This window comes from Lepidochelys kempii, chromosome 1 (assembly GCF_965140285.1).
Source record: "Lepidochelys kempii isolate rLepKem1 chromosome 1, rLepKem1.hap1, whole genome shotgun sequence".
Taxonomy (NCBI): Eukaryota; Metazoa; Chordata; order Testudines; family Cheloniidae; genus Lepidochelys; species Lepidochelys kempii.
In genome coordinates, this window is record NC_136380.1 from 198,466,014 (window position 1) to 198,479,859 (window position 13,846).

The following is a 13,846-nucleotide window of genomic DNA, read 5'->3' on the forward strand; positions in this document are numbered from 1 at the left end:
TAACAATTGTCATATTTATAAAAGTATAATCCAGACATTTTCTCATTTTGTCCCAGTGAGTACTCCTGTTTACAGTTTAATTGTTCAGGGACATGTGGGTTGAAGCCAGTTGGACACAGACTTTGCAGAGGGATTTCTTAAATTAGTCACTCTTTATTTGAGACAGCACAAGTGTTATACAGATCCATGTAAAATAAGAAACACATCTATACCATTCCCTGCCTAAGTTTATTCACCACTCTTTGGGATTTGGTCATTGTCCTTTCAGGCTTCCAAATCCCCTCTCTTTGGCTTCTCTCCTCTGGTACATGTTTCTCTTGGTGAGAGAGCTGGTCCTTTTATAACTTCTAGTCTTCTTTCCATGTGAACCTCCTGGTCAGCCTCAAGGTCCCCTTCATGTGATCTGATGCTTGGTTACCACCCACATGGAGTCCAGACTTGAAAAACTGGTTTATTGCAGTTTTGGCCACACTCTTTGGCATAACCATTGCTCAGCTAGGGTAGGGGCAGGACCGATTCATTTGTTTGTGGTTCTTAAAAACCATATCAATCAGAGGCAGGCACTCAGTTGCTGCTCTCCCTCTTCTTAACATAAGAAGTGTGACGTACGAATACATGCAAAAGGCAGTCAAACAGCCTAAATACACAGAGAGTTCATAACATGAAACTGGAATTCATAAGCTGTACATAGATAAGTCCCCCAAATTGTCTTATAAAAATGGTGGGCCATAAATCTTATTGGAATATGTCATAAAATCTTTTCTCACAAGGGTGAGGTGTGGTATAAACTGATGTCAACTGGATGATATTTCAAAATTGCCAATTTTGTGCCACTGTGTGGATTGTAATATTCTGAATTCTTGGTGCAGGGCCACATATACTTGCAATGGATTGCATTACTGGAATAAAAGAGTGTTCCACTGCAATAATACTCTCAGTGCTCTTATCCTGTAAGGCTTTGAATTCCCAATGCTGAATTTCAGACTGTTATTTTTCACTTCTGTGTTGTATCTCTCAGTAATAAAATGTTCTGTTAACATTAAAGCTGCCCTGTATCTAGGTCTCTGTGACTTGCTGAATACAGATTTTTTTAAAAAAAATAATACTACATGTTCATGTTTGATAAGGTAAAGTGAGGTTGACTCTTGCAGTTTTTTGTGTTGGTATAAACTTGGCACTTGTGAAAAATACTAAGTCCTGGACATTAAAATCTTCAGTTTATCCACTGAAGAGATATAACACAGGTGAATTAATGAATATTCACTTCCCATTGCTTCTTACCAATATATCTAATTTCAGACCTAGCGAGAACCATGTAGAATTTTGGGGATAGTTCAGTCTCCAAGCCTACTCAGAAGAATGATGCTCTTTGGACACAGTATGCTTAAAAATCGTTAGAGAAGGGAACTTGGGGTCAGGACACCTGGGTTATATTCTTAATCTTGGGCAAGTTGCTTAGACAGTCTTTGTCTCAGTTTCCCAGTCTGCAAAATGGATTTATTTGATATTTTGCCACTTTGTAAAGTCCTCTGGGATTTTTGAATGAGAAGCTCTGCATAAGTGCAATGTATTTATTTTTCATTCCTTGGCCTGTCTGCTGAGTCTGCCAGCGAAGGGTGTTCTCTGGTGCCAGTTGTTAAAGTGGTTGGTGTTATGGTGGACCGCTTTCTGCTAGGATCTGTGCAGGGATCACCAACTAATTTAATATATGCCATTAGTCAGCTGCAAGATGGTAATGGCTTTTGGCCACTGTCAGCGTAGGGTGGATTTGAACCAGCAGTTTAGGTGACAAGCTCTGAACCCCAATACTCTGAGCTATCCAGTTTCCAAGGATTTTTGCAGTTGTGATGTTGACTAGACATTTTATGTTGGAAGCGAGCAGCAAAAATGAAACCCAAAACACTTCTGAAATTCAATGTGGTGAATTCACAGGCTTGTGAAAAGGGCTGTTAGCACCAACCCGCAGTGCATGCTCTTCCCCTTTCCCTCCTCATATCAATACATTTTGCTTGTGCCCATTGTTTTTAGCCCTGAGGTTAATTGCTCCATGCTGTGCCAGTAGTTATTGCAGAATATTCATCTAAAAATAAAATATGGTTGGTCCAACTGGAGTGTAAGCGTAAGTGTAATGACATAAAATGTGGAGCTCAAGAAGCAGTATTCTTTTTTTTTTTTTTTTTACTGAAAACATTACATGAAAGAGCCCTGAAGGATCTGAGTACCTAAGCAACTTTTCCCATCATTTACTCCACATAATATGATGCTGCTGGTATACAGCCAGCTACAGTAATTATCTTACAGTCCATTAAAGAATTACGAAAGAATTGAATTTTAGGATAGCATGTTTGAGTATTACCGTGCAAGATGCTACTGGGTACAGAATATAAGCAGCCTTCTGGGGCGTGCAAGTCCTGGAAGGTGGTGGATCTGGGCTCCATGGCAGTCTGACCTATCAGAGCCCAGCAATGTTAAGTGGTAACAAAAACTTGCAGTGAACAAATTGGCATGTGGTATATAGTTGCATCATCATTGTTAGCTCCATTTATGCTGAATTTGCCATCAATTATCCTGAGGATAGGACTCTGAAGTAAGAATTTTTTGAAACCTGCCAACCATAAACACATAAGTACTTGGTTTCTAGAACACACAGGATAATAATCTGTCATGATGGTTACTGAAGCAAAGTCCCAAAGCATTCTCTATAAAATTAAATTTAGAGCACGAGTATGGAGGAAATTATATTGTAGATAAATAGGAGCCCTTTTTCTCTCAAAATCCCTATGGTATTATTCTGGTATTGTGCTTGATTCCCTCTTTATTTGGAGATCTCTATATAATTTTGTTCTCTGTAGCGTGCTTTAGGAGTAATGGGAACAGGTGATTACTGTACAGATCCCATAATCTGCAGTCTACATCCTGTATCTGTGCTCCTGTCATCAAGGTCCCAATATGGAGCCAGTTACTGCCACATGCAAGTACTGAGTTTGATACAAGTGACCAGTAAGCTAAGAAGCTGCTACAGAATTTTCCGTTATTTTGATTCACTTATTTATTCTCTGCATAGGATGGATGAAAAGTCTAATGTTCAGTTTAGACTGCATAATATGGACAATATAGAATGCTTTTACATCATTTGACATGTAGGAGGAAATCAGTCAGAATTTACAATGTGAGATGCATACATTTAAAATATCCTGCCAACTTTGGGATTAAAAATATAAAATGCTATTTTCTTGTCTAACGTTATTATTTATTTATTTAGATTTTTTTAAAAATCACTTTTCCTGAAGCTGTAGGTGCTTATCAGAATAATATTTAAGATTCACAACTAAAACACCAGCATACATTGACACGCCCGTCCAGACCAACTCCAATGCAAAAAATATAAACCAGCCAATGGCCCAAGCTTCTTTTTCCAACCAATGCATTCCCTGTCAACCTACCCCCTGCGGTGTGTTCTGTACCTTAGCAAAATTTAAACTTAGAAGAAACAAAGTGTTTGAAACAGATTTTCAAATTCACCTAATGGAGATAAAAACACAAAATATATATTCTCGCAGGTAATATGGGAGTGGTCATTTGTGTCTTTTTGGCCACACCGTTAAAATGATTTATTATGTCAACTCCTCTTTCACGATTATATCATCACAACTGTTGTTGAATAAAGAAAATTTATTATTTTGGTAATAGTTCTCACTTTTTTGTGGTGTGAATGTATATGCTGTTTGTAAGTGATTAATTATTCAATGATTTTTAAGGCTGAAAGGGACCATTATGATGATCTAGCCTGAAGAATCACACCCAATAATTTCTGCATCAAGCCCATAACTTCTGTAATCGGAGATAAGGGTTCTAAATTAAAGCAGGTGAGTTGGTGTGCTTGTTTCACAGCCAATTAGTGCATTGTGGAATATCAAAAAGAATGTTCAGTGTAACATCTCCTCCCCCACATCATTGTGATGTAACTTTAAAACATGATATTACTAATACTTTTAAAAAATATGCTAGTGATATTGCATGGGGTTCTGGGAGGGGAAGTGAGTTGATAAGTTCAACAACCTTTTGAGGTTAAATTAGTGCAGGTGAAAGATGCTGGCTTGACAGCCATGGAGATTGAAGTCCTTTCTCTGTACAACAGGGGGAGCACTGGCAGCAATGGTGCAAGCTCCATTCATTGCCTACAGCCAATGTGCCACAACCCGCTGACTTGAAGGGACCACTTCTAGGAGCAGGGGTGGTCCTGGGTTGTTCAGGGATTCTTTCAGTTCCCCTGACTGTCTGTGACCGGGTCTCTCCATGTGTATTCTTCATACTTTCCTTGTCCCCCTCAACTCCATCAGGTTGTGGTGGCTGACTTTACCAGTTGTTTGTTTGCTTCCTTTGGTCAAACGCTACAAGGATTAGGATGCCAGGGGGTGGAGATGAATTACAGTATTCCAAGAAGGAAGCAGGGCCAGGGAGTTTAATTTCTGTAGTGGCTCACTAGCACTAGAATTGTGTGGAGAACTGGAGGTGGTTCTGTGGCTGGTGAGGGGCCTATTATCATAATCTAAGGCACAGGCTAGCACTGTTAAATGAGAAGTTAGTTCAGTTGTTATGTTCAATGGCAAGCCTGTTCAGTCTTTGGCCTCTCTATGGAGACTGGCAATGATGGTGCTAAATAGTGTCAGACATAAGAACGGCCATACTGTGTCGACCAATGGTCTGTCTAGCCCAGTATACTGTCATCCAGTCCTGCCTCCAAGGATTCTCAAAGATTATTGCTAGTGGTTCTGAGATTGTTTCAGATAGTTAAGTATCCTAGAGTGAAACTCATCAGGCCCTACCAACTTAAATGCATGTCACTTAACTAAATATTTTGTAACTTGTTCTGTCTTCCTTCTCCTTTGTTGTTAATATTCATTGTGTTAAGCACCTGATCACAATTTAATCTTTGTAATGAAGACTGACGCAAAATAGGTATTAAACAGCTCAGTCTTCATGATGTTGTTGGTTATTAGTTCTCCTTCCTCACCCTTATCAGAGGATTGACACTTTGTCTTTGTCTTGCTCCTAATCTATTTATAGAATCTCTTCTTATTGCCATTTATGTTCCTTGCTAAATGTTACTCATTTCGTGCCTTAGCCTTTTTGATTTTGTCCCTACATGCTTGTGCTATTCTTTTGTAGTCATCCTTAGCAGTTCGTCCATATTTCCACTTTTTGTAGGATTCCTCTTTGCTTTTCAGTTCATTGAAGATCTCTGTGTACATTCATGTTGCTCTATTACTATCTTCCTCTTTCATTTGTATCGGGATAGTTTGCCAAGTATTGTCTCCTCTCACTTAAATTTTAACCTAAAAATATCCACATTGAAACACAATTCCATAAGACCAACTGAAAACAAAATCCTTGTGTGATAGCTTGTCATTATGATTGTAGTCATTGTTGTAAATCTACTAGGGTGGAATTAAGGTTGTGGTTATTAGTTGCTGAGGGTTGTGTGTCAAATTTTGGTTCATAATAGAAACCCATTTTGCAATTTAATTTGCCAATTCATGATAATGGCCAAATTCTGTTGTCATTTAACTTGCTGTAAATCAGGATTTACACTGGCGCACCGAGATCAGAGTTTGGTCCAGAGAGTGTAAGTGATGCATTGTGGTTCTAGTGTGAGCATTGCAGTCTTTTTACAGACGTGTGAATAGTTTTATCTCACTGCTTGTGGAAACATTACCTTTTTCTGAAACAGCCCTTAGAAGTAATTGCTATAGTGATTCACATTATTCCACAAATATATTTTACTCCTGGACATTGCAGAGAGTTGCTTACCTTTTCCCTCCATTTTGAAGGTAAGTGTTAGATACAGTTCTCATGATGTGTCGCTTTCCAGCATTGCTTTCTTGGAGTGGTTTGTTGAGATGCCCAGTAGGTGTTTTCACAGGTAATTTAGTCGTGCTCATGGACTTTGGTTTGGGAATCCGAGTAGGAATTGTACGCTGGACTACATCAGCAATCTTGAAATGAACCAAGAAAAAATGTAAGCAGTTAGGTTGGGTGGTTTGAATAGTTCTTTAGTGCTCTTTCTCAGCTTTTCAGAAAAGGACATTTACATTATCTGATAAAGAACTGTTGTCAGTGTAGTTTTCCTTATTTTTCTTTTTTCTTTTTCTTTTTTCTTTTTAATGGTACACTGAGGCACATGAAATAATGATAGTTTTTGAATGATGGGGGAAGACTGAGTGTTTTGTTACTCTTTGGAGGCTTTTTGTCTCTACGTGGCAGCAAAGTCTGTAATTCAAGAAAAGTCTCAGAAGAGTTTTTGGGGTTTTGCAGCGATACAAGTATTTTATTCTTGACTGAGCTATTACAGTCTACAACAAAATGCACCTTGTGGCTAAATCAACTAAATACTGAGTGGGGAAAAAATGTATTTTAAAGATGGTCAAAAAGATTCCTATGCAATGTGATGAAGAAAAAAATGCTAATGCACATTAAGCTGTATACCCAAAGATACCATATCATGAAGGATGATGTGATTTTGATAGCACTTTTCTGTACAGCTTTTGTGAGACCTGCCTCAAGTACTGATTTCCCTGGCTTCCAGGGATGCATCATGACACAATGAATAGGGCATGGGACTGAGAATGAAGATACTTGGGATCTGTTCCCAGCTCTGCTATGGGCTTGTTGTGTGACTTTGGACAAATCATTTAATGTCTCTGTGACCCAGTTTCCCCACTTGTAAAATGGGGATGATATTAATCTTCCTTTATAATTTAAAAGTATGTTGATGTCTATAGATGAAAATGACTGTATAAGTACTTACTGTTGTTCTGGGCATCTCCTTAATGTTAATCTCTCTCTCTCATTTGTGTATATATATTCTCATTTGTGTGTGTGTGTGTGTATGTATGTATATATACACAAACCTCTAGAAAACTGGAGAGCACCAAAAAGAGCTGGAGCTGCCTTATTAGTAAAGATTTAAAGAAATACTTGGGTATAGCTTGGCCAGATGGCTATTCCATGGGAATGCATAGATTTAATTGTTTGAAGAATGTGAACAGTAACGAGGGAGTAGAATAATTATTTTTAGGGGAGCCGTTGTACTAGGCTTTGTACAAACCAATAACACAAAGGCTCCAGAGAACTCACAGTCCGGGATTCAATCTATATGCAGCTGGTGACTGAACTAACAAATGAGGGGGTGACAAGGTAACAGTACACTTGTTTAGGATGTTCAAGGGGTTGAGTATATCATAATGAAATTCAGAAAAAGAAAAATTAAACTGACTTCACAGGATTAGAGTGTCTCAGTATTGTCATTTTAAGTTCCTTCAGCAACAGAATAATTTTGTTTATTTTTGTGCTGGAGACAGAACTTGCTCTGAATACAGTGTTTATTGCATTTATCTTAACTGTATTAAGAAATCAGAAAGAATTAAGAAAGAAAAGTAACTTTTTTCTTTATTGTGTGTGGGTCGATGGGTGATACATTGTTGCTTTATAAGCATAAGGCAAAACGGCATTTGTTTTAAACAAATATCTTGAGAAAAACATGGTAAACATTCCATTCATTCATGGTGGTGAGATTGCTATGGATTAGTAGTTTAGAGGATAATTATAAGAGCAATTGTGATAAGTGGATAAATAGTTAAGGAATGTTTTGCTCTTTCCTTGAATTGTTGCTGGAGGTTTAACTGACTTTTACAGTACAGTGTTTCCCTTTGGGGAGACGTTCCAGTGTAGGTAAACAATTTAAAATAAATCAGTTGAATTGCTCATGCAATAAGTGGCTGATCACCTTTGTTAGCCTATTTAAAACAATCATTTATTTTTTAACAATTTCCAGCTGATGTTAATTTTTGTGTATGTGTATTTTGCAGCAGTCAGATTTCCCATTGCAGAAAAAGGTTTACTTGGTGTTTTTAAATTATGATTTTATGTGGCTTTGCAGTCTCTCACTGATAAATGATGATGTTTCAGTTGCATTTGATATTGTAACTGATATGTGTATTAGAGAAACGATTCATTTGGTAAGGCCTGGAGTACATTGTTTTTGTATCTGTAATATTGTTTTGGTTAGGGTATGATTTTTTTTTTAATTGTTTGAACCAAAATAGTTATGCCAGTACAACCCCTAATGTGTATGCAGTTACACTGGCTATAAAGGTTCTCTATACTGGTATAAGACTTATCCATGTGTGAGTAAGTTATAGCAGCGTACGTGTTTCTAAACCAGTATAACTGCATCCACACTAGGATAGTAGTAGCACTTTAACTATACCAGCATTGTTTAAGGGGTGCAACTTTTATGTGTCGACAAGGCCTTAAACTTAGACTGTTTTTATAGTTCTTTCTCTCCTCTTTCAGCACCTGAAAGTAAGTTTCTTTTTCACAAGCCCTGTCTCACAGTTATTCAAGAATGGATGTTCAAAGAGAGAGAGGAATGAATAATATTAGTAAAAAACATGAACATTCAGTTTTCAAAACTAAAGTATGAATCCAGTTAAAGCACTTAAGCACGTGCTTAACTTTAAGCCTGACAGTCTACTATTGACACACACAAAGTTAAGCCCCTACTTAAGTGTTTGCTGTGTTAGGGTCTAAAAGATTGATTGAAAAATGTGAGTGTCAGATATGAGGGTTGGAAAGAACATTTTTGGGTTACCTTACCTAGATCATCCCCTTGCGTCATGGTAGGGCTGTTGTAAGATCTGGGTTGTAAGTACACCGTGAGAATTATAGTCTGTAACACGTGTTTAGATTCTTGGGTGTGAAGTACCACAGTTGTTATGGTTATATGGTGAGAGTTCTATAGAATGAATCCTCAATTAGTTCCTTGTTTAGTCTTGAGTGTACAGCATGGCAATGGTTATGTTATAGTTATTACCGCTGCATCGCTTGGAAGGTGTCAACCATTAGAATATTGTGTGTGTTGGTTTTTGTTTCTTCAGAGTGATATTAGTTCTGGGTCAATGAAGGGAAGTCAGTATTCCCATCAAGAATAATTTATGCAAATACACACCACCCTCTTGTACACTGATTCCCTCTCCTCTGTGTCCCTTCCCTGGAAAGATGAAGGATTCTCTCAGCTTTCCAGTCTTCTTTCTGACAACCAGAAGAAGCATTCCCTGAGCTGGTACAGCTGCTTGCTCCCTCTGTCCCTCAGTACTGCTGTCTGTCTCCCTGACCTCCCCCATGTAAATGCCCTCTCTTTCCTGCTCCCTGTTCAGAGAGTTAACAGGGGGTGTGGAATTCAATTCAATTATCCTTTAAGTAGCAACTGATGCTCCTCAGAACCTGGAGTCCCTTTTTCATCACAGTCCCCAATTCTGCTTTCCAAACACCCCTAGAAACTAGCCCATTCCAAGATACTATCTACCTGGGACTTAGCCATTTCCAAAGTTTTCAGTTGTGTAGTACATACAGGTCTACTAATTAAGGGGAAGTGTAAAAAAAGACATTCTTACTGTTTAGGCTTTAAAAATAGGCCTCATTTGAGATGTGCAAAGCAAGCATTGATTCTCAGTCTATAAGCATGATAGTAAAACATTGGCTTCAGATATTAATTTCACAGAATAAGATTAGTTTGTAAAATATGGCAAGGTTTTTTTGGCAGTAATGTCAGCAGTCGTTGAAATGAACAGTTAAAATTCATTGTCAAGGCAAATAAGGGGTAGGGTGCTGAGAACCAGGGCGAACTGCAATTTGATAAACAGGCTTTGTCTTCCTGCCTGTTAAATTAACCTCCAGAATGGATGTCATTTATTGGAAATAGGAATTGGGTGAGAAGAATGAAAACCTAGTAATGTGGAAATTGTCATGCATGATTGGACCAGTGGCATATCTAGCCCTGTGTCCTTTTCTTGACAGTGGGCAGAGGCAGGAAACTCTGCAAGGGACAATTATGGAATAACATGCTTGGGGGCAGTTTATTCTATTTCTCACCTCAGGCAGTCAGTAGTTGGCTTATGCTCTGAGCATGAAGATCTATATTCATTATATGTTTGTGTCTTATTTGCATTTGTTTGATAAGGAATTGTAATGATGGCCAGATTTTAAATGAAACACTATCAGATATTTTAACAATTTAGAATTTTCTCCTTTTATGTTTTCTGAGTCATCAGTGTAAATTAACCCCTTTTTTGGGTACAGAAGTGGGGGGGCATGTGGAAAGCAGGAGAGGTGTGGCAGGGGGCAGGATGGGCATGTTGAAAGGTACCAGTTCTAGCTATCTGGCTGTCTCCATCTGCTTGAACCCTAACTCTCCACTCTGACTTCTCTGTGGAAAATAGCATAAAATGTGGCTGCATGTTTTCTGTCTTAGTGATTTATGCCTTTTATTAATGGACAAAGGGGAGTGTGCAGTGCTCATGGCTAGCTTTCTTCATATATCTTTCTGCATCCATTATAGAAATGCATCTAGGAAAGATAACATTACATTTGGTTCTTTTTCAGCACTTTAGCTTGAAAGGTTTGAACAGCAGAGGGAGTCCTCTCTTAATTTTTGTTCTGCTCAAACTCTCTGGCTGTGGGACAGCTCTGTATAGACCAGTTATGCAAATAACCATATGCATATCTTGACAGACTTTAGTTTGTCCTCAGATTGCTGAGGGCAGTTGAAGTGTGAGCCTGGTCTAGAAAGGGCATATGTATGAGGGTGCCAAAAAGAAATGTGATGATTGCTTACCCCTTGTTCTAAAACATTTCGCCATGTGCTTCCTCAGCTCATTAAAATCTCAGTCCTGCTGTCCTTTTCAGGAGTGAGTTAGGGCTAAGTAAAGAAGGCAGGATTGGGCCCGAAGTAGCATTCTCTTTTTAGTTGTCAAATAGTAAATTGTTGATTTGTATAGTTCTCTCCAGCCTCCCCCACCCCAAGGCCCTTCTAGTTCGTCCTGTTTTTCTGAAACCCTCTGTTTTCATTCTGAAATCTTTCAGGTTAGTCAGAATGAAGGTTTTCAGCTGCTCTGCCTCTCTGAGTGAGTGAGTGAGTGATTATTTAGAAAAACTGTACTGTTCTGCAACAAAGGTCCCAAACGTTGCATCTTACTGCTGTAGTATTTCATTTTTACAGTTGCTAATGTACTTTCTTCTGTCTTTGCCTTATGGAACTCTGGTCATCACTCTGGTCATCAAGGCCAAGAATTCCCAACTTGATGCTCAACTTTAGACAGCCTACATACCCTCTGAAGATACCAAAATAAGTAGTCTGACTTTTAAGAGGTACGGGGCACCCACTGTTCCTCCCTTAGCTGAGGGAGAAAAAGACATTTTGGAGCTGAGATCTGAATAAAGAGAGAGCAAGTTTTTAGGGTAGAGATGCTTGCAGGAGCTGCACAGGAGAAGGCCTTTTTGCAGACATTGGGGAGATAGTGGGATGTATGTAGAACACAGTGGGTGTGACCAGAGGGAAGGTGGATTTTCAGAAGGTCTGAAATGAATCCTGGAATGAATAGGAATCCAGTAATGCTCAGTAGCTTCACTTAAATCCTGCTATAGTAGTTAATATACCAAACAGGCACTAGATTGTTTGTTCCTCTCCAGAGGTATTAATGTTAAAAAACACAACCCAGTTTAGTTACAAAAGCGCAAACAAAGCATCTGCAACCACATTTCTCTGTAGTTTCTATCTTCTGATTTAAAGGGATGCTGTCATGGCTGGCTAGTTCAAAATATGGCCTGTCTTTATCATATATCTGTAGTCAGTCAGCGTAGTGAGTTTACACAGTGCCTTTCCTCTCACAATTTGTTCTTCAAGGCTTTTTTTATTTTCTTTATTCAAACTGCAGAGGCAGTGCCCATGAACAAACCCTACAGTAACAGTAGTGCATGTTTAGGGTACAGAATGGAGAATCTAAACATCTGTGTTTTAATCCTGACTATGCCACTGACTCACTTTTTGACTGTGAGCAAGTGACTTCACATTTCTGAACCTGTTTCCCCATTTGTGAAGTGGGGTTAATGATACTTGTCCTCCCTTTGTAAAATGCTTTCTTTAAAATGCTTTTAAAATATCAATAAAACCGTTTCAGCCGTATGATGGTGGCTATTGCCCCGAAAGTGCACACTAGCATTTCAAAACCTGTAGGAGAAATTTAAAAAAATCTGACACTGCCTTTAATAATAATAATAATAATAATAAAAAAAGTGTAATTGACCTTGAATTGCATATAGAACTTTAAAAAGGGTGGGGAGGGAAGGGGAGTGGAATTGATCCTGGATATTCAGGCCTATATGCCAAGTGTTTAAACTGGATCATGTTTTTATGGTTGAATTGTAAACACCTTAGAAACTGGTGTCTCCGTAGAAAAGCAGACAGGTCCTTAACTGTAGCAGTGTGAATGGCTCACTATTACCATATTATAAAGTACCATGGGTGTTGAGCCAGTTGGCTCACTGGATAATCCTAATCCTATAATTTTGCATATAGTGGACAGCTCATACTGTGGAACTAAGTACTCTTGGGTTTTGCCATTTTTAACTATAAGTCACTTTAAAATGGAAGTTAGAGGTGGAAAGGGTTGGAAAAAGGTTAATTGTAATAACTTGTGATGTTGATTTTTGCTTTCCAATGCATATGATGCCCCAAGGGTATCTTGATTATTGTAGGTTTCAGAGTAGCAGCCATGTTAGTCTGTATTCACAAAAAGAAAAGGAGTACTAGTGGCACCTAGAGACTAACCAATTTCTTTGAGCATAAGCTTTCGTGAGCTAGAGCTCACTTCATCGGATGCATTCATTGGATTGATTATTGTAAAGTGTTTCATTTACAGTGGGGGCAGGATAGAACTGCTTAGTTTCATGAACTTGAACTATTCAGAAGGAAATTTTATGTTAAAAATAGATGAAATTTCTGCACCTGTGACATGATCTTTGTCAAAAGTTCAACCAGATGGGGTGGCCTGGCGCATAAAGATATTATATTTTAGACTTTTCTGTGGAGCTCATCTCCACAATATCTGAGCACCTTATAAAAAAGGAAATTCTTAATATCCCCATTTTGATGGTGGGGAACTGAGACACAGAGAGGTCACACAGGGAATCAGGCAGAGTTGGGAATAGAAGCCAAAATATCTTGAGTCCCTTTCAAAAACCTTAACTACCAAAATTTTATCATATACCCTCCTTCTCTTCAGGATTGTCTTAACTAGGACATTTTATCGTCTTTAAACTTGGCTTTTAATCATTGAGTTAGCTGACACAGTGCTGACTGGTCAGCATAGACAAAGACATTTTGTGCCCATCATCAGGTCATCATCAATGAGCTGTGGGTAAACTCTACCAAGGCCAGGGTTTACCCAGGAGTAGTTGATGTGGTGATGAACACAATTTGTTCTAGTCTGCAGCGACCAGTCATCCATGGTCAGTGTTGTATTGCCTAACTCAATAGTTAAAAATTGTGTTTAAATGCAATTAAATTTTCTAGTGAAGATAAGCCTGTGCTTCAAAAGCAAGGTGCTGCTTGAGCTTAAAGGGAAATCTCCATTTTCTGTTAGTAGTTTAATTAGAGGACTTATTCACTCTGTAGGCTGGCCCCTAGAAGTGCCAATACTTGGGTAGGATTGATTCTATCCAGTAGAGGGCAGTGTTGACACTTACATGTTAGCCTGTTACCTCCATGTACATTGGTAATGTTTTCAGTAAACTCATTTCCTCTTGATTTAAATCTGTTTATCTATTTCTTGCATAAGATTATTGGCAGCAGAGATTCTTTTGTACAGATTTTGGGCAACTAAAGTTTGCAGTGATAACTTTTTTTATAGTGTTTTGTTTTTGAAAAGATTAGGGTGACCAGACGTCCCAATATTAGGGGCTTTGTTTTATTTAGCCAACTGTACCCCCTCCCCCAGTCCCGATTTTT

At 38.5% G+C, this 13,846-nt stretch overlaps 2 protein-coding genes across 8 annotated transcripts in view; one reads left to right on the forward strand and one right to left on the reverse strand.

The window, feature by feature from the left end:
- CMSS1 (cms1 ribosomal small subunit homolog) overlaps window positions 1-13,846 on the forward strand; it is a 364,144-nt gene that overhangs the window by 8,434 nt on the left and 341,864 nt on the right. The window lies entirely within an intron of this gene.
- Window positions 5,161-13,846, reverse strand: part of FILIP1L (filamin A interacting protein 1 like) — a 121,657-nt gene continuing 112,971 nt past the window's right edge. The window contains exon 6 of the mRNA XM_073307517.2: window positions 5,161-5,996. Coding sequence (XP_073163618.1) covers window positions 5,808-5,996 — 189 coding nt within the window. The 3' untranslated portion in view covers window positions 5,161-5,807. The remainder of the gene's footprint in view (window positions 5,997-13,846) is intronic.